The 20049-nt window shown below is 43.0% G+C and overlaps 1 protein-coding gene across 1 annotated transcript in view; it reads left to right on the forward strand.

Annotated features, from left to right (window-relative positions):
- The first annotated feature begins 1760 nt into the window (after positions 1-1760).
- Positions 1761-20049, forward strand: part of IPO7 (importin 7) — a 64713-nt gene continuing 46424 nt past the window's right edge. Inside the window, exon 1 of the mRNA XM_031007663.3 lies at positions 1761-2500. Within this exon, the coding sequence (XP_030863523.1) occupies positions 2417-2500 (84 nt within the window). The 5' untranslated portion in view covers positions 1761-2416. The remainder of the gene's footprint in view (positions 2501-20049) is intronic.

Consider the following 20049-nt stretch of genomic DNA (forward strand, 5'->3'; position numbering starts at 1 on the left):
GGATTACAGGCGTGAGCCACCGCGCCCGGTCTTTTTTGTATTTTTAGTAGAGAGAGGGTTTCACTGTGTTAGCCAGGATGATCTCGATCTCCTGACCGCGTAATCCGCCTGCCTTGGCCTCCCAAAGTGCTGGGATTACAGGCGTGAGCCACCGGGCCAGGCAATTTTTGTATTTTTAGTAGAGATGGGGTTTTGCCATGTTGGCCAGGCTGGTCTCGAACTCTTGACCTCAGGTGATCCCGCCCACCTCAGCCTCTCAAATTGCTGTGGTTACTGTTGTGAGCCACCACGCCCGGCCTAAGTTAGGAATAATTCTGTCTTACTTCCAGTACTTCCAGGCACAGTGGCTGGCATATACAAGGTAGTAACATTGCAAAACCCACCGCTTCAGGGAAGGGCTTTCGTGAGCCTTTCCTTCTCTTTTTTTTGTAAATTAAAAACAGTAAGTGATCATTTAACACATTGTATTTGAAGGCTAATTAATTTTAAGTATATCTGTTTATATAACTTTGTTACAATAATAACAGATATGAAAGGAAATTACTCCAAATCTCACCATCCTGTTAATAGAAAATAAATTATTTTCATTTGCTAACCTTGCTTTTCAGTCTTTGTCCATGTTACAAAGCTATATCCTTCCATAAATACTTTTTTGTTATACTTTTTAATGGCTGTGAAATATTTAATTTACTGGATTCTTGCTATTTGCTTAACCAGTCCTATATTGTTCAACATTTCTCTTCAGAGGCAGAGTGATTTAGTGGAAACAATGGAAAGTTTGAAAACAAAGATCTTAGGTTTGAAATCTTAGTTGAACCTCTTACTGCATGACCTTGGGTAAGTTATTTAACCTTTCTAAAACAAACTTTTTTTTGGCTGTTATAAAAGAGGACTTTTTCTTTCTTTCTTTCTCCCCCACCTCCCTCTTTTTTTAGAGATGGGGTCTCGCTATGTAGCCCAGGCTGTAGCGTAGTGGCTACTCATAGGCACGATCTTAACAGGCTGCCACCTTGAACTTCTGGTCTCAAGCAATCCTCCTGCCTCAACAGGAGGATTACGCCTGGCTAGGAAGGTGTCTTTTATTTTTATTTATTTATTTATTTATTTATTTTTGAGATAGAGTCTCGCTCTGTCACCCAGGCTGGAGTGCAGTGGCATGATCTCGGCTCACTGCAAGCTCCACCTCCTGGATTCACGCCATTCTCCTGCCTCAGTGTAGCTGGGACTGCAGGCGCCCGCCACCACGCCCGGCTAATTTTTTGTATTTTTGGTAGAGACGGGGTTTCGCCGTGTTAGCTAGGATGGTCTCAATCTCCTGACCTTGTGATCCGCCCACCTTGGCCTCCCAAAGTGCTGGGATTACAGGTGTGAGCCACCGCGCCTGGCAGGAAGGCGTGTTTTAATAGGGATTATGCTTTTACTCCGCATTAAGAGGTGATTTATATGAAGTCCCAACTAAAATTTGGATACTCAATAAAAAGCTATGATTTCAGTATTTGGTAATTACTAATATGTAATGTGATAAAAACCTTTCACACATAAAGTTCATTTAATCTTCCATGTTATTGCTTTAGGATAAAGTCTCATAAGTGGAATTACTGGGTCAGAGTTTAAACATTTCGTTTCGTTTTGTTTTTTTGAGACGGAGTTTCGCTCTTGTTGCCCAAGCTGGAGTGCAATGGCACGATCTCGGCTCACTGCAACCTCCGCTTCCCGGGTTCAAGCGATTCTCCTGCCTCAGCCTCCCTAGTAGCTGGGACCACAGGCGCGTGCCACCACGCCCGGCTAATTTTTTTGTATTTTTAGTAGAAACGGGGTTTCGCCGTGTTAGCCTGGATGCTCTCGATCTCCTGATCTCGTGATCCGCCCGCCTTGGCCTCCCAAAGTGCTGGGATTACAGGCGTGAACCACCGCGCCCGGCAGTTTAAATATTTTAATGGCTATCAGAAACACATCTCAAATTGCTTTTCAGAAAGTTTCCTTCAATTACGCAGCCATTAGCAATAGATTGCACCACACACTGTATCTGACTCCCTTTATGAACACTGTGGATATAGTATGTGAAACGTTTTGTAACTGATTGTTTTACTTTTCTTTTTGTGGTACTTGAACATTTTTCGTTTTTGAATAGAAAGACTTGTCTGTAGGAACGACAGCTCAGGCAGCCACGTGGGCTGCGGACTGTGTTTGTGGACTACATCTCCCAAAGTGCTCCGCAGGCGCGCCCACAGGAAGTCGCCGGAGCATCTCCCGCCTCCACGCCGAGGCGAAGAGGTTCTATCCGGGGCCTTGGCGCTTCTCTTTCCTTTCGCGCCGGTTGCCGCTGCGGAGCGCGGCGGGTCCATGTGCGCAGTGAGTGGCGCTATTCCTGGCCCAGTAGCACCCGAGCCCCGGGTTTGACCGAGTCCGCGCTGCGATGGACCCCAACACCATTATTGAGGCCCTGCGGGGCACCATGGACCCAGCCCTGCGTGAGGCCGCGGAGCGCCAGCTCAATGAAGTAAGGACGCCCGGCTAGCGGTGGCGGCGGGCAGGCGGGTGGACAGAAGTGGCAGGCCGAGCCCCCGGGGCCTGGCCGGAGGCGCGGACGACGTCGTTGAGGGTCCCAGCAGGAGGGTGGGGCGGACATCTGACGGCGACTTCCACGCCGGGGCGCCTCGGTGTGGTGTGGTGGTGGTGGCTGCAGCCAAGGCTGCCTTTGCTTCGGATCCTGAGCTGGGCCTCTGGCTGCGGTCTAGGCATGAGGAGCCGGCTGAGGCGGGGCGGGCGTGACGGGTTGGACACATGGCTGGCTCGGGTGGCTGGCCGACCTCTGGCTCATTCCCAGCTCGTTCCTCACGTCCAGGAGGGGGCGAAACTTACTGGGAGGTTTTTCAGATGTTTCTGAGACCAGTCTCGCCGTCGCAGGGTTTGGAAGGGCTCCTGGGAATGCCGGCTGGTCCTTTGGGGGCTGCGCCTGTCATCCTTGTCACTTTGCTGGGCTGATCAGTGTCCTGCCTCGGGCACAACTTCCTCCTCTCTGGCTGAGTTGCTAGGGAAGGCTTTCAAAGGCAAGCCCGCGCCTCCTTGGCAGGACAGGGGTAGTGCGGGACACTCACAGAGTCTGATCCCTGCTCTTCCGCTGTCATAATGCTTCAGTCGGGGAGCTGGCTTATGTAGCGGGAAGGATCAGGTGAAGTGCACCCTTCTAGGTATAGCTGCACCATTGATTCCTTGAGTGACCTTGGGCCAGTCGCTTAACCTCTTGATCCTGAGTTTTTCCCATTCATAAAATTACGCCACAGAGTTGCTGTGACAGACAGGTGAGATAATGTTAAGTCCAGTGCCTTGGAACGTGCTGAGCTCCTTATCAGTTCAGATAATGCATTCTCTGAAGGTTTTTTTTTCCCCCATATTTTGTGGGGACCGCTCCTTGGAAAACAGCTTAATTGCATGAATATTTATTGTACTGTCTCCAGTGTCATTCTTTGTTTCTAAACTTTTGCATTTTTACGTATTAATGATCAGTGTTTTAAATCCTTCTTAAAAGGGCTGCTGTAACTTTTCTGCCAGTTAGTAGCTGTCCTTTAGCATGCTGCTGAATCTGCCAGCTTTACTGAACTTTAGTGTACATTTTTTAACTGAAAAAGAAATCACACTTTAAAATAGAAATTCAACTATTTTATGCGTCTTTTAGCTGGTAAGTAAATAATTTAAAAACATTGTTTATATTGACTTACCAGAAACAGCAGAAATATTACTAATTGGACTTTTTCAGTGTAAAGGGCTGCACTAGAGATCCCTGCCCTCACGGAACTTACAGTTCAAGAAGACTACCTACAGAGTTTACACAAATTAAATGTAAAATTATTTCAGAATGTTAAATCTATTTTATATGTAAATGAGATCATTATTATACCACACAAAGTGATGATTACATGTTCAAATTTTTAGACTCAGAGTCACCTTGGGAGGAGCTTAGATTTTTTTGGATATAAAATAGTGAGTTGAACCGTATTACCATTTTGAACCATTACCAAACTATGGAAGGAGCAATGGATCACTTTTTGTTTTGATTTGCTTTGTGATAGACATGGGTTAAGTTGAAAATTATTTTGCTCATTAAATAGTAATGCAGTTACAAGCCTAGAAAAGCTAAAAGTTTAGTCATGGTCATTTCTACCATGACTTTGCTCTAATCGCGTATTATTTTGACTAATTATACTTGCATGTAATTATTAATTTTAAAAGTGAGTACTTGAAGAGTTGGTTTGCTTCTACAAAAATGGGGGAAATAATAGTTCCTGAAAATCTGAAATTCATTTATTCCTCAAATAGACATTACATGTCTAGTATATGCACTAACATCTTGGAATAGAAACCTGGGGTATTTCACAAGCTAGTTTTTGGAAGATAAACAAATGATCAAAATAGTATTCAAAGCCTTTTTTACTTAACCGTTAAACTACTGTTTTGGAATACTGTCAAACAGTGAACACCGCTAATCTGTCAAAGAAAATTTGTTACATGGCCTTTATTTTTGTAATCCTTAGCTATTTACATTTCATACATTTCTTTCAATTATAACACCTAGATTTTTAAATATTCTTCCTAAGGTAAATTTTCTATTAGTATATTTACTTTCATTCCATTTTAATACACTACTTCTCCCTCTCCCTTCTTCCATTTAAATATTTTTTGCTTTGACTTTCTTGTGGCAGAACATTGATTTGGGAGACAGATCTCAGACAAGTCTTGAATATAGTTAAGAATGAGGAAGTAACATTTCTGAAAGGCTCTTGCTTTGGAGAAGATAGAAGAACGAATTATTCTGTGATGTCTCTTATTCCAGTGAAGCTGTGTTTTGGTTCATTTAGAACCAAAGAATAAGATCATTGACATTTGAATGAATCTCTTCACAAAGTGAAATAATCACTGACTCAATGTAAAATTTGTAAATGTTATTAAAGTGTTTATAGTGTAGACAGTTTCAAAACAAAATAGCCCTTCTGCCTCAGAGTCTTTGCACTTAACTCCTTGGAACTCCTTTCACAGTTATCCCCCTAACTTGTTCTCTCATTTCCTTCCATCCCTGTTCAAATGTCTCCTTATCACTGAGGAGTTCCTTGACCATCATACTCCCTATCTCCTTTCACTTGTTTTTCTCTATAGCACTGATTTGTCATACATATTTGGCTTACTTTTAAAATTAATTTTATTTGGCCAGGCACGGTGGCTCACGCCTGTAATCCCAGCATTTTGTGAGGCTGAGGCGGACTGATCACTTGAGGTTGGGAATTTGAGACCAGCCTGACCAATATGGAGAAACCCCATCTCTACTAAGAATACAAAATTAGCTGGGCGCGGTGGCGCATGCTTGTAATCCCAGCTACTCAGGAGGCTGAGGCAGGAGAATCGCTTGAACCTGGGAGGCGGAGGTTGCGGTGAGCTGAGATCGTGCCACTGCACTCCAGCCTGGGCAACAGAGTGAGACTCCATCTCAAAAAAATTAATTAATTAATTAATTAAATTTAAAAAATTGGCTGGGTATGGTGGCTCATGCCTGGAATTCCAGCACTTTGGGAGTCCGAGGCGGGCGGATCACCTGAGGTTGGGAGTTCGAGACCAGCCTGACCAACATGGAGAAACCCCGTCTCTACTAAAAATACAAAATTAGCTGGGCGTGGTGGCGCATGCCTGTAATCCCAGCTACTAGGGAGGCTGAGGCAGGAGAATCGCTTGAACCCGGGAGGTGGAGGTTGCGGTGAGCCAAGATCGTACCATTGCACTCCAGCCTGAGCAACAAGAGCGAAACTCCATCTCAAAAAATAAAACTAAAAATAAATAAATAAATAAATTTTTTTTTTTTTTTGAGACGGAGTCTTGCTCTTGTTGCCCAGGCTGGAGTGCAGTGGCGCAATATGAGCCCACCGCAACTTCTGCCTCCTGGGTTCAAGCAATTCTCCTGCCTCAGCCTCCCAAGTAGCTGGGATTACAGGCGCTTGCCACCACACCTGGCTAATTCTGTATTTTTAGCAGAGACGGAGTTTTACCATGTTGGCCAGGCTGGTCTCCAACTCCTGACCTTGTGATCCGCCCACCTTGGCCTCCCAAAGTGCTGGGATTACAGGAATGAGCCACCATGCCCAGCCTATTTATTTATATTTATTTTTTGAGATAGGGTCTTGCTCCATCACCCAGGCTGGAGTGCTGTGGCACCATCATGGCTCACTGCAGCCTCTCCCTCTCGGGCTCAAGCAACACTCCCACTTCAGCTTCCCAGGTAGCTGAGACTACGGGGATGTGCCACTATGCCCAACTAATTTTTGTATTTTTTGTAGAGACAAGGTTTCACCGTGTTTCCCAGCCTTATTTTTAATTTTTTCAGAGCTAAGGCCTTGCTATGTTACCCAAGGCCTTGCTATGTTACCCAGGCTGGAGTGCAGTGGGCTCCACTGCACTACATAGTACACTACAGCCTAGAACTCTTGGCGTCAAGCAGCCTCCTCCCGTCTGAGCCTCCCAAGTGGCTGGGACTGCAGACACGTGCTACCACGCCTGGCCTAATTTTACTTAACTTTTCTTCTCCCCACTATAATTTTAAGTTTCTTGAGGTCATGAATTGTTATTTTTTGTTATTGTTATTCCTTGATTTGCCAGTAATAGGCTTTATGACTGACTTCCTGTTATAATATTAATAAATAACAATATAGGCTTTAGCTCTTTTATTTATTTTTTAAATTTATTATTATTATTATTATTATTATTATTATTTTTGTGGCAGGTTCTCACTCTGTTGCCCAGGCTAGAGTGCAGTGGCATGATCTTGGCTCACTGTAGCCTCCAATCCCAGGTTCAAGCGATTCTCAGTCCTCAGCCTCTTGAGTAACTGAGACTACAGGTGCCACCACATCTGGCTAATTTTTGTATTTTTAGTAGAGACGGGGTTTCGCCACATTGCCCAGGCTGGTCTCGAACTCCTGACCTTAAGTGATCCACTCACCTTGGCCTCCCAAAGTGCTGAGATTACAGGCATGAGCCACCACACCAGCTGGCGTTTTTAAATATAATGCCAGGAAGATTTTTATTAAATACTCATTCCGAAGGATAATTCCCAGTCTGGTTCATGTAACAGCAAATGTCTGTGTGCTAGGCACTGAGCTAAATAGTTAGATGCAGAGAAATTTATGATCACTGCCTTTCCAGAGCTCCATAATCACCACGTCACTGGCCCTTACAATACATGTGGTCAGTACTATAATAAAGCTACATGTAAGTTTTGGATGAGGAAACTATTAGATATGATTTTGGCTAAGGTGGATATGATCTCGGCATCAATAGTCTTTCCCCTGTTATATTTGCAGTCAAGAAAAATGCTGTAAGTGGAATTAGAGGGTTTACCCAGGAGACATTTAAACTCTTAGTTCCTAAGCTCAATATGGTATATAATGGTTATATATATATATATATATATATATACACCTTTTTTTTTTTTTTTTTTTTTTTTGAGTGGAGTTTCGCTCTTTTTGCCCAGGCTAGAGTGCATTGGTGCCATCCGGCTCACTGCAACCTCCATCTCCCGGGTTCAGGCAATTCTGCCTCAGCCTCCCGAGTAGCTGGGATTAAAGGAATGCACCACCACACACGGCTAATTTTTGTGTTTTTAGTAGGGACGGGGTTTCACCATGTTGGCCAGCCTGGTCTTGAACTCCTCACTGCAGGTGATTTGCCCACCTCAGCCTCCCAAAGTCTTGGGATTACAGGCGTGAGCCCCTGCGCCTGGCCTAATTTTATATTTTTGGTAGAGACGGGGTTTCGCCATGTTGGCCAGGCTGGTCTCGAACTCCTGACCTCAGGTGATCCGTCCGTCTTGGCCTCCCAAAGTGCTGGGATTACAGGCCTGAGCCATCGTGCCCGGCCTAATGGTTTTATATATATAGGCAGCAGTGCTACTTTCTCACTTGCTTTATATGAAAAAGTGATCTTGCTTTTGATAAGTTTCTTGATATTTTGTGTGTGTGTGTGTTTTTTTTTTTTTAACTCACACTACCCTGGATCACTTTTGGGATTGTCACAGAAGGTTAACTATTACTGCTGTATGTGATATACCTTACTTATAAATGGTTCATTTGATTTCATTTTATTAAAAGTATTTAATGAAAATCTTAGGTCTGGAAAAGTGTAAAATAATGGCATATTTGTAAGATAATTTGGAATGTTTAGAAATTAAGCAAAATATTTTAGGAAGATGAGAGTAGCCTGTAGTTCAGATAACATTCCTTCACCAAGAATATTTTGAAGTACTGTTCTGAATTTGGGAGAAGGAAAGTCCCTGGATACTTTGGCTGTTAGATAGCAAGTTATTCAATGATATAGCTTGTTAAAGATCTGAAAGAGGTTGGGCGCAGTGGCTCACGCCTGTAATCCCAGCACTTTGGGAGGTAAAAGCAGGAAGAGGATCGCTCGCCCAGGAGTTTGAGACCAGCCTGGGCAACATAGGGAGACCCAGTCACTACAAAAAAAATATTTTTTTTTAGCCAGAGCCTCGCTCTGTCACCCAGGCTGGAATGCAGTGGCGCAATCTTGGTTCACTGCAACCTCTGCCTTCTGGGTTCAAGCAGTTCTCCTGCCTCAGCCTCCCGAGTAGCTGGGACTGCAGGCGCCTGCCACCACTCCTGGCTAATTTTTGTATTTTTGGTAGAGATGGGGTTTTACCTCGTTGGCCAGGCTGGTCTTGAACTCCTGACCTCAGGTGATCCACCCGCCTCTGCCTCCCAAAGTGTTGGGATTACAGGCATGAATCACAGCGCCCGGCTGCTAAATGATTTCTAATAAAAAAGTTTTTTTTTAAAGTTCCTAGTTGGAGGCCAGATGCGGTGGCTCACGCCTGTAATCCAGCACTTTGGGAGGCCGAGGTGGGCGGATCACAAGGTCGGGAGTTCGAGACAAGCCTGATCAACATAGTGAAACCCCGTCTCTACTAAAAATACGAAAAATTAGCCGGGTGTGGTGGTGGGTGCCTGTAATCCCAGCTACTTGGGAGACTGAGGCAGGATAATCACTTGAACCTGGGAGGCGGAGGTGCAGTGAGCCAAGATCACGTCATTGCATTCCAGCCCGGGCAACAGTGCGAGACTCTGCCTCAAAAAAAGAAAAATAAAAGTTCTGGCCGGGCGTGGTGGCTCACGCCTGTAATCCCAGCACTTTGGGAGGCTGAGGTGGGTGGATCATGAGGTCAGGAGATCGAGACCATCCTGGCTAACATGGTGAAACCCCATTTCTACTAAAAATACAGAAAATTAGCCGGGCATGGTGGGGGGTGCTTGTAGTTCCAGCTACTCAGGAGGCTGAGGCAGAATGGCATGAACCTGGGAGGCAGAGCTTGCAGTGAGCAGAGATCACACCACTGCACTCCAGCCTGGGCGACAGCAAGACTCCATCTTAAAAAATAAAATAACATAAAACTTCCTAGTTGGAAAGCATAAAAATAATATTTTAAAATTATTTTTATTGTTATTATTTTTTGAGACAGGGTTTCACACTGTTACCCAGGCTGGAGTGCAGTAGTATGAACATGGCTCACGGCAGCCTTGACTCTCCTGGGATTAAGCTATCCTCCTGCCTCAGCCTCCCAACTAGCTGGGACTATAGGCGTGCACCACCACACCTGGCTAAGTTTTTGATTTTTTGTAGAGACGAGGTCTGTCTTTGTTGCCCAGCCTTGACTCCCAAGTGCTAGAATTACAGGTGCGAGCCACTGCACTTGGCTTATTACTGTTTTTTAACAAAGGCAGAGGGACGCAGTGAAGAGCCTTATCCTTGTCCTGAGTCTACGACTATAATGACTTAACCTCACTATGCCTTATATTTCATGTAGCCAAGGTAGATGTCATATTTGCCTTTGTCAAATTCTTTTTTTTTTTTTTTTGAGACGGAGTTTCGCTCTTGTTGCCCAGACTGGAGTGCAATGGCGCAATCTCGGCTCACCGCAACCTCCGCCTCCCGGATTCAGGCGATTCTCCTGCCTCAGCCTCTTGAGTAGCTGGGATTACAGGTATGCATCACCACGTCCGGCTAATTTTGTATTTTTAGTAGAGACGGGGTTTCTCCATGTTGGTAGGCTGGTCTCGAACTCCCGAGATCCGCCCACCTTGGTCTCCCTAAGTGCTGGGATTACAGGTGTGAGCCACTGTGCCCGGCTTGTCAAATGCTTTAGTAACAAGAAAGGTTAGAAGTTCCTTGGCTCTTGAAATTACCTGGTTGTATTTAATGTAAAAATCTGATAGCACAGGATTCTTCTATCTCCTGTGTTCCTTAAAAATGGTCTGAAGTATAGTAGCTAATTGAAAGTCTCTTTGGTTATATTTCAATGGAGAGAAATAATACAAAGTTACAGTTTTGGCCGGGTGCGGTGGCTCAGGCCTGTTATCCCAGCACTTTGGGAGGCCAAGGTGGGTGGATCACCTGAGGTCAGGCGTTTAAGACCAGCCTGGTCAACATGGCAAAACCCTGTCTCTACTAAAAATACAAAAATTAGCCGGGCATGGTGTTGCGTGCCTGTAATCCCAGCTACTCAGGAGGCTGAGGTATGAGAACCGCTTGAACCTGGGAGGCAGTGGCTGAAGTGAGCCAAGATTGCTCCACTGCACTCTAGCCTGGGCGACAGCAAGACTCTGTCTCAAAAAAAAAAAAAAAAAAAAAAAAGTTACGGGTTTGAAGAGTGTGTTTTAAAAGATACTGACATTAGTGATTACATTGGAAAATGTGGGTCCAGAGGGAAAACTGATTTTGAAGACATGAGTTACATACAGAGTGTCTAGTTTGAGGAGCTGGTAAACACCAAGTAGAAAAAGTCTAGCAGGCAATTGGAACGTGGAGCTGAAGTTTAGGAGAGAAAGCAGCAATGGAAAAGTGATATTCTTCTGCAGGCAGGTGATTACAGTAGCATGATCCAAAGGTATGGGATGGACTAGAGGGCTAAACTTTCAACCATGCCTATTTTGAGTACTTTGATAAACATCTGAAAAAGCAGACTGGAGATTTTGTGCATAAAAGTAAGAGAGAAGCCAAGAAAGATAATTTTAAGAAGGTTGCTTGTGGTTAGTGGTTAGTTTCCTTTTTCTTTTTCTTTTTTTCTTGAGACGGAGTCTCACTGTTGCCCAGGCTGGAGTGCAGTGGCACAGTGTCAGCTCACTGCAACCTCCGTCTCCTGGGTTCAAGCAGTTCTCCTGCCTCAGCCTCCCTAGTAGCTGGGATAACAAGGCAACCACCACCACGTCCGGCTAATTTTTTTATATTTTTAGTAGAGAAGGAGTTTCATCACGTTGGCCAGGCTGGTCTCGAAGTCCTGACCTCAGGTGATCCACCCTCCTCGGCCTCCCAAAGTGTTGGGATTACAGGCGTGAGCCACCACACCAGGCCTAATTTCCTTTTTCTTACATAGATTTAATAAATTCTCTACCAAAGAGCATGAATTACTTTTGAAAATGAGTAAAAAATTTTTAGAAAAAAGAAAGGGGTGTTGATACTCCTAAATGAGAGAGGTTAAACAAACTGAAGACTTTCTGGGAAAATGCATTAAAGTATCGGTAACCTTGGAAAAGTAATTTCTAATTTTTTTCTTTTAATTTTTTTATTTTTTTGAGACAGTCTCTCTCTGTCTCCCAGCTGTAGTGCAGTGGCGCTATCTCGGCTCACTGCAACTTCTGCCTCCCAGGTTCAAGTGATTCTCCTGCCTCAGCCTCCCAAGTAGCTGGGACTACAAGCATGCGCCACCACGCCCTGCTAATTTTTGTATTTTTAGAGATGGGTTCCACCATGTTGGCCAGGATGGTCTCCATCTCTTGACTTCGTGATCCGCCCTCCTCGGCCTCCCAAAGTGCTGGGATTGCAGGCGTGAACCATCGCCCCCAGCCTTTTAATTTTTTAAATTATTATTAATTTTCCATGCAGTCAGAGGGGAAAGCAGTTTCTGATTACAGTGTTAGTGAGTGGAATGCTTGTAAGGGGGCAGGGATAAGATTGTAAGTTAAAAGGGTGGCCATATTGGGAAATTTGTTGATGTGAGAGTGTGCGTTTTTCTTTTTCTATTTTTTAAAGTTGAGCTTATTTTGGGTGGCAGAGAAAGCAGCAGGGAAGCTGGCTGTGTAGTAGAATAGGGGCCTAGGTTTTTGAGGCCTGTTGCTACTACCTGTTGTACTAATAGTTTTTCATTCATGTTTTATAGTCATCAATCCTTGAATTACATTCTTCATTACATTCTTCACAGTGCTTCAAGACCTCATTTTCCTATAGCATAAATCTGATCATGTACAACCCTTCATAAAAAATTCATACTCATTAAATTTTTTGGCCACAACCTACCAATTCATTTTTATCTTTCACTGTTGAAAGTCTTCTCTGATTTCTGAGTTTACGTCCCTTAGGTTCTAACTTGAAATTTCACTTATTAGCCCAATTGGAATTAAACTCCCAACATAACTTCATACTGATCTTTTTTTCTCCATAGTGTCTGGCGCATTGTCAGTACTAGTAAGTAGAATGGAGTTGGGTTTGTTGAAGAATTTTGATGAGATGAATTAAGTGTGACTATTGAAATTATCTGGGTTGATGACAGATAATGAGAAGGTTCAAAGATGTCTAGGAAGGTGATTCTGTGTTATGGTTAAGAGCTTTTAAACTAGAGTATTAGGAGTTTTAGCCCTAATTAATGATGTATAATGACTCATTTGGTGCTTCAGTTCTATGCTAGAATCCAGGAGCTTGAGAAGGGGACTACTGGGCATATAATTAGGGGCAGCATCCAGAAGTTATATTTATATTTTGACTCATATAAAAAATCTATTGTAGTATCTTCTCAGGCCTGTATTGATGTTTGCCAAATTGTTGACAATAATACCATAATTGCCCAAATTTTAAAGGGTTTTTGTGATAAAGATTGAAACTAGTGATATTTTTAATTAAGCTTATTTTATTTTTATTTTTTGAGATGGAGTTTCACTCTTTTCGCCCAGGCTAGAGTGCAGTGGTACGATCTCGGCTCATTGCAACCTCCACCTCCCAGGTTCAAGCCATTCTCCAGCCTCAGCCTCCTGAGTAGCTGGGATTACAGGCGCCTCCCACTGTGCCCGGTTAATTGTATGTTTACCAGAGATGGGGTTTCACCATGTTGGCCAGGCTGGTCTCGAACTCCTGACTTTGTGATCTGCCTGCCTTGGCCTCCCAAAGTGCAGGGATTACAGGTGTGAGCCACTGCGCCCGGCCCTCATTTGTTACCTTCTTTGGGAGAATACAAGTCTTCATGTCTTAAGGATTTCAGGTGGGTAGAAATGTGTATGGGGCAGCTAGATGGATGTCCCTGGTTGAGATTGCCTGTGCTATATCCCCGCTAACAAATATACTTTCTTATTTTTACTTTAGCTTAGTTGTCTGAAAGTTATAAAGTTATGCTTTTTTTTTGAGACTGAGGCTCACTCCGTTCCCCAGGCTGAAGTGCAATGGCGCAATCTCGGCTCACTGCAACCTCTGCCTCCCAAGTTCTAGTGATTCTCCTGCCTCAGCCTCCCAAGTAGCTGGGATTACAGGCAGCCGCCACCACGTCTGGCTAATTTTTGTATTTTTTTTTTTAAATAAAGATGGGGTTTTACCATGTTGGTCAGGCTGGTCTCGAACTCCAGACCTCAGGTGATCCACCCGTCTCAGCCTCCCAAAGTGCTGGGATTACAGGCGTGAGCCACCATGCCTTGCTGAAAGTTATGCTTTTTTTCATCCATTGCACTTTTAAAATTTACACTTATATGTTTTTGAAGGTAATAAGGTTAATAAAGTGATGAGTGCTGGGCCGGGCATGGTGGCTCACCCCTATAATCCCAGCACTTTGGGAGGCCCAGGTGGGTGGACCACTTGAGGTCAGGAGTTGGAGACCAGCCTGGCCAACATGGTGAAAACCCATCTCTACTAAAAATACAAAAATTAGCTGGGCGTAGCAGCACATGCCCCTGTAATCCCAACTACTCAGGAAGCTGAGGCAGGAGAGTCATTTCAACCTGGGAGGCGGAGGTTGCAGTGAGCCGAGATTGCGCCACTGCACTCCGGCCAGGGAGACAAAGCGAGACTCCATCTCAAAAACAAAGTCGTAAGTGCTTATTTTCATAGTTCAGTGTTGTCGATTTAACTATTCACACATTTAAAGTATGCAATACAGTGGCTTTTAGTATGTTCACAGTTGTACAGCCATCACCCAATCTTTAAAACATTTCCATCACCCCACAAAGAAAATTCGTGTCTTACCAGTCACTCCGCATTCCGCCCCGACCCCATTCCTAGCCCTAGGCAACAATCCTATTTTCTGTCTGTAGATTTGTGTATTCCAGACATTTCATGTAATTGGAATCATACAATATGTAGTCTTTTGTGACTGGCTTCTTTCATACAGTATTGTTTTCAAAGTTCATACATTGTTGTAACATGTATCAGTATTTCATTTTTTTAATTGCCGAATAGCATTCTATTGTATGTATCGATAAGACACATTTTACTTTCATTAGTTGATGGGCATACAGGTTCTTTCCACTTTTAGAGTATTATGAGTAATGCTGCTGTGAAAGTTGGGGTAAAAATAGTCTCAGTTTTGTTTTTTTAAGTTAAATCTGGGTAACCAGCACCCAGACCAAGAGACATGTAACATTTTCATTGGCCTAGAAAGTTTCCGTGATACTCTTCCTATTCAGTACTGTTTCTCCTCCAAGTTACTATTTTTCTGACTTCTATTACTATAGGTTAGATTTGCCTGCCTTAACACACGTAATGTTGCTATACATCTGTCCAGCCAACAAAAACAGTGGTGGTTTTTGTTGTTGTTTAGGGTTGAGGTCTTGCTTTGCTGCCCAGGCTGGAGTGGAGTGGTGTGATCATAGCTCACTGCAGCCTCGAACTGCAAACGCATGCTTCCACTTCCAGCTATTATAATTTTTAGGCTGGGTGCAGTGGATCACGAGGTCAGGAGTTCAAGACCAGCCTGGCCAAGATGTTGAAACCCCGTCTACTAAAAATACAAATTATATATATATATATATATATATATATGTTAGTCGGGCACGGTGGCAGGTGCCTGTAAATTTTTTTAAATTTTCTGTAGAGGTAGTGTCTTGCTATGTTGCTCAGGCTGGTCTTGATCTCGTGACCTCAGGTGATCCTCCTGCATCAGCCTCCCAAAGCACTGGGATTACGGGTGTGAGCCACTGTGCTGGGCAGTTTTTGTGTTCCAACATGGCTTCCAAACATAAACCAACAGTTTAATCTGGAGTTCTAATCATATAAAGTAGTCTGTTTCAAGTTAAGGAAAAACTTCAGTGTTGGGATCTCAAGAGAGTGTATACGCAAAACCATATATGTGTGCTTTGTGGGCGATTTAATGAACTAAAGGGTAACTTGGCTATACATCGATTTACACCTTACTGATGTTAGAGCATACTCTGAGAAAGGTGAGAGTCTACTGAATATGGATATACAAAGGATATAAAATTTGTTATGTCTTGATATTTGCTAAGATATTTTCTGTGTTGTTTTATATACTCCTTGTAGCCATCCTGTGAAGTAGATTTTATTATTCTTATTTTGTAATTGAGACTTAGATTTACTGAATCAACTTGTTGAAGGCTTAGCATTCTAGGAAGTGGCATCACCTAGATTTACAACCAAGACTATCTGATTGCAGCAGTTCGTTCCAGGAATTCATGATTTGATGCAGGAGATAAGATACATACTGTAATGTAAATGGTCTGAAAACTGCCCTAGTAGTGTGGATAGTAGTGTCCTTTGGGCTCATCCGTCTGTCCCTTAAATATAAAAACCTTTCTCACTCTACACTGCCCCTAGGCAATCACATCTTCCAAGGCATTTATTTCTTGGCTCTTCCAATTCATTCAGTGAATTTTTTTAATAGCTTAAATGCCACGTGTCATATGAAGAACTGGGGATATAAACAGTATAGTCCTTACTCAGTGGGGCTTAGAGTCTAATTAATAGGAGAAACAGGCATAAGACCCATCTACAAATATAGTAAACAAATATGTAATAAGCATTATGAAGAAAAATAATGGTTATGAGAGCAATAGGGAGCCCTACTTTAGCTTGAGTGATCAGGCAGAAAAGGCTTCTGTAAGGAGATAATGTTTAAGCTGAGACCCAAAGAATGCGAAGCTGTGAACCAGTTAACTGGTGGAGCATGCAAGAGAAGGATGTTGTAGGTAGAAAGACACAGCATGTACAAAGACTCTGAAATGAAGTCATGTGTTTCTTTTTGTTTTATTATTTTTTAATTGATACATGATAATTGTATAATACATATCTATGGGATACAGTGGTGTTTCAGTACATGTATACCACAACATAATGATCAAATCAGGGTAATTAGCATACTCATCTCAAATGTATATCATTTCTTTGGGCTAGGAACATTGAAAATCTGCTCTTCTAGCTATTTGAAAATATACAATAAATTGTTGTTAATTATGGTTACCCTACAGTGCTATAGAACACTAGAACTTACTAGTTCTATCTAGCTGTGATTTTGTATCTGTTAAATATGTTTCTTTCTTGTTGAAAGAACCTAAAGGCTGGTAGGTGGGGCAGTGAGTGAAGCGTGTTGAGAAAGTTTTTAAAAATGAGGCTGAAGAAAATGGCAGGGACAAGATGTCTTCATGTAGGACCTTGGAAGGTGCAGTAGAAAGCTTGTTAAAAGATTTGCTTAAAGGGGATTGATTTATAATTTTAAAAGATCTTTGGCTGGTAAATGGAGAATGATTGGGGGCACAAATAGTTAAATTAAGAGGGATGATAGTCACTTGGACTAGGTTGGTGTTCATGGGAATGGAGAAAATGGATGCTTTTTTTTCTTTTCTTTTCGAGACAGAGTTTCGCTCTTGTTGCCCAGGCTGGAGTACAATGGCACAATCTCGGCTCACCACAACCTCCATCTCCGGGTTCAAGCGATTCTCCTGCCTCAGACTCCCGAGTAGCTGGGATTACAGGCATGCGCCACCACCCTGGCTAATTTTGTATTTTTAGTAGAGACGGGGTTTCTCCATGTTGGTCAGGCTGGTCTTGAACTCCTGACCTCAGGTGATCCACCCGCCTCGGCCTCCCAAAGTGCTGGGATTACAGGCGTGAGCCACTGCGCCCGGCAGCATTTTAAAGAAGGATTTTGGGTATAGAATTGACAGGACTTGATATATTAAATTGGGTTGATGAAGAGGAAGGTGGTGAGGATTACTGTGAGGATAGTGATGAGAGGTTGGGAGAAATGGTGCAGGGAAGTAGAGTAATAATTTTCAGTGGAAAATTATGCTTTGTAAAGATAGTGATTGGATGAGATCATCTGGGGAGAAGAAAGATGGCCTATGACCAAGTCCTGGTGAATCCTAGCATTTATAGATTAAACAGGATGAGAAATCAGTAAAGGAGCCTGAGAAGGAGAGAGACCAGAATAAATGGTATGCTGAGTGGCATAGGTGGAAGGGTGTTTAAGTAAAGTGACAGTGGTTGGCAGTGTTCACATCTAGGGTAGTGGAAAGGGTCAATACCTCCCTTTCATCCACCTAACTCCTTCTGTTCAGGTCTTCTGTATTAGGGGATCCTCCTTTTGATTCTTCCATACTGCTACTTCGTCCATTACACACTTTTCCCTTGGTAACTATGAGGGATTGGTTCCAGGACCCCCACGGATATCAAAATTCATGGATGCTGAAGTTCCTTAATATAAAATGGTGTAGTATTTGCTTATAACCTGTACACATCCCCCTGAACACTTTAAATCTTTCTAGATTGCTTTTAATACCTAATACAATGTAAATGCTACGTAAATAGTTGCTGTACTTATATTAAGTACTGTTTGTATTATTTTTATTGTTGTATTGTTATTTAAAATTTTTTTCCCCCAAATATTTTTCATCTGTGGTTGGTTGAATTCATGGATTTGGAACCCACAGATATGGGGGCGCCGACTGTGTTTTATTGCAGTTATCTCTGATTGTACTTTATTGCAATTATCTATTTGGTTATCTTGTATTTCTTGACAACACTGTAAGTTGCCATGAGGTCATAGAGCCCGGTTGTCATATTCAACCCTGTAGCCTCAGCTGCTGGCATAATGTCTTATACCACAAACACCTAAATAAGTAATTTTTTTTTTTTTTCTGAGACGGAGTTTCGCTGTCGCCCAGGCTGGAGTGCAGTGGCGCGATCTCGGCTCACTGCAGGCTCCGTCCCCGGGGTTCACGCCATTCTCCTGCCTCAGCCTCCGGAGTAGCTGGGGACTACAGGCGCCTGCCACCTCACCTGGCTAATTTTTTGTATTTTTAGTACAGACGGGGTTTCACTGTGTTAGCCAGGATGGTCTCGATCTCCTGACCTCGTGATCTGCCCGCCTCGGCCTCCTAAAGTGCTGGGATTACAGGCGTGAGCCACTGCGCCCGGCCTACTAAATAAGTAATTTTTGGAGTGATTGAAAAAATAAAGTCTAGATTCTAATGTGAAATAATTTTTTACATTCAATGGAAAATTATATTCAAAGGAAAATTCTGCACCCAGCTGGAAAATTCTCTATAAGAATGTGTTTGCAGAGTGGGGTAAAGTCTGTAAGAAGATACTAAAATAGCTGGGCGCAGGTGGCTCACGCCTGTAATCCCAGCACTTCAGGAAGCCGAGGCGGGTGGATCACCTGCAGTCAGAAGTTCGAGACCAGCCTGGCCAACATGGCGAAACCCATCTCTACTAAAAATACAAAAATTAGCTGGGCGTGGTGGCATGTGCCTGTAATCCCAGCTACTCTGGAGGCTGAGGCAGGAGAATTGCTTGAACCTGGGAGGTGGAGGTTGCAGTGAGCCAAGATTGCACCATTGCACTCCAGCTTGGGTGATAAGAGTGAAATTCTGTCTCAAAAAAAAAAAAGAAGATACTAAAATAAAAATCAGAATATTGTTCATGTGAACATGTGTAGAAAAATACTTGAGCTAAAAGATTACAGTATAAGTGGTGGTTATATTGGGACAAAGGAGAATGAAACAGAAAATATAGAAGAAGGGATTTGACTTGAATGTTAATTTTAAAAAGATTGTTTTGCCCTCCACTTCAAGATAAAATGTTCAGTTCTTTAAATGAGAAGCAGGCTAGGTGTGGTGGCTCACGCCTGTGATCCCAGCACTTTAGGAGACTAAGGCAGGAGCTCCTGAGCCTAGCTCAGCAGTTTAGGACCAGCCTGGGCAACATAGCGAGACCTGATACCTAACAACAATGGCAACAAAGCAAACAAAAAATTAAAAAAAAAAAAAAAAAAAATCAGAAGCAAATATGACAAATTTAGGAATATGTAACCTTTTTGTACCATTAATGAAAGTGATCCAGGTCTATAATGTAAAATGTGGAAAATTTAAAAATTTTAAAATATGGGAAATTCTATTGCATATTCATATAAATGTATTAAATTATGATTATATAGTCTATTTTATTGTATGTTCAAAGCTATTGATTTTTAACTTTTCTTTTGAAATGTAACATGTATACACAAAGGTGGTCATAAAGGTACAGTCAGTTTTCACAGACTGAGCACTCTTGTATAAAACAGCAGTCATATCAAGGAATAACATTATTACCACCTTGGACACTACCCCCAAACTATTCATTGCAATCCACCTGCCTTGGCCTCCCAGAGCCACCATGCCTGGACTAAACTGTTCATTTTTATTGATTTCGTATGTGTCTGGCCATTTAATGAAATATTTCTATGGAGAAATTACTTAAAAGAGGGAACAGGTGTCACAGAGGGTATTGTTTTTGAGCTGCTGTCACCAGTGTAGGTTAAGAATGCTAGTTGGAGGGCCTGGCATGGTGCCTCGCGCCTGTAATCCCAACACTTTGGGAGGCCAAGGTGGGCAGATCACAAGGTCAGGAGTTTGAGACCAGCCTGGCCAATATAGTGAAACCCCGTCTCTATTAAAAATACAAAAATTAGCTGGGCATGGTGGCACGTGCCTGTAGTCCCAGCTACTCGGGAGGCTGAGGCAGAAGAATCGC

The sequence above is a fragment of the Gorilla gorilla genome, chromosome 9, assembly GCF_029281585.2.
Source record: "Gorilla gorilla gorilla isolate KB3781 chromosome 9, NHGRI_mGorGor1-v2.1_pri, whole genome shotgun sequence".
Lineage (NCBI taxonomy): Eukaryota > Metazoa > Chordata > Mammalia > Primates > Hominidae > Gorilla > Gorilla gorilla.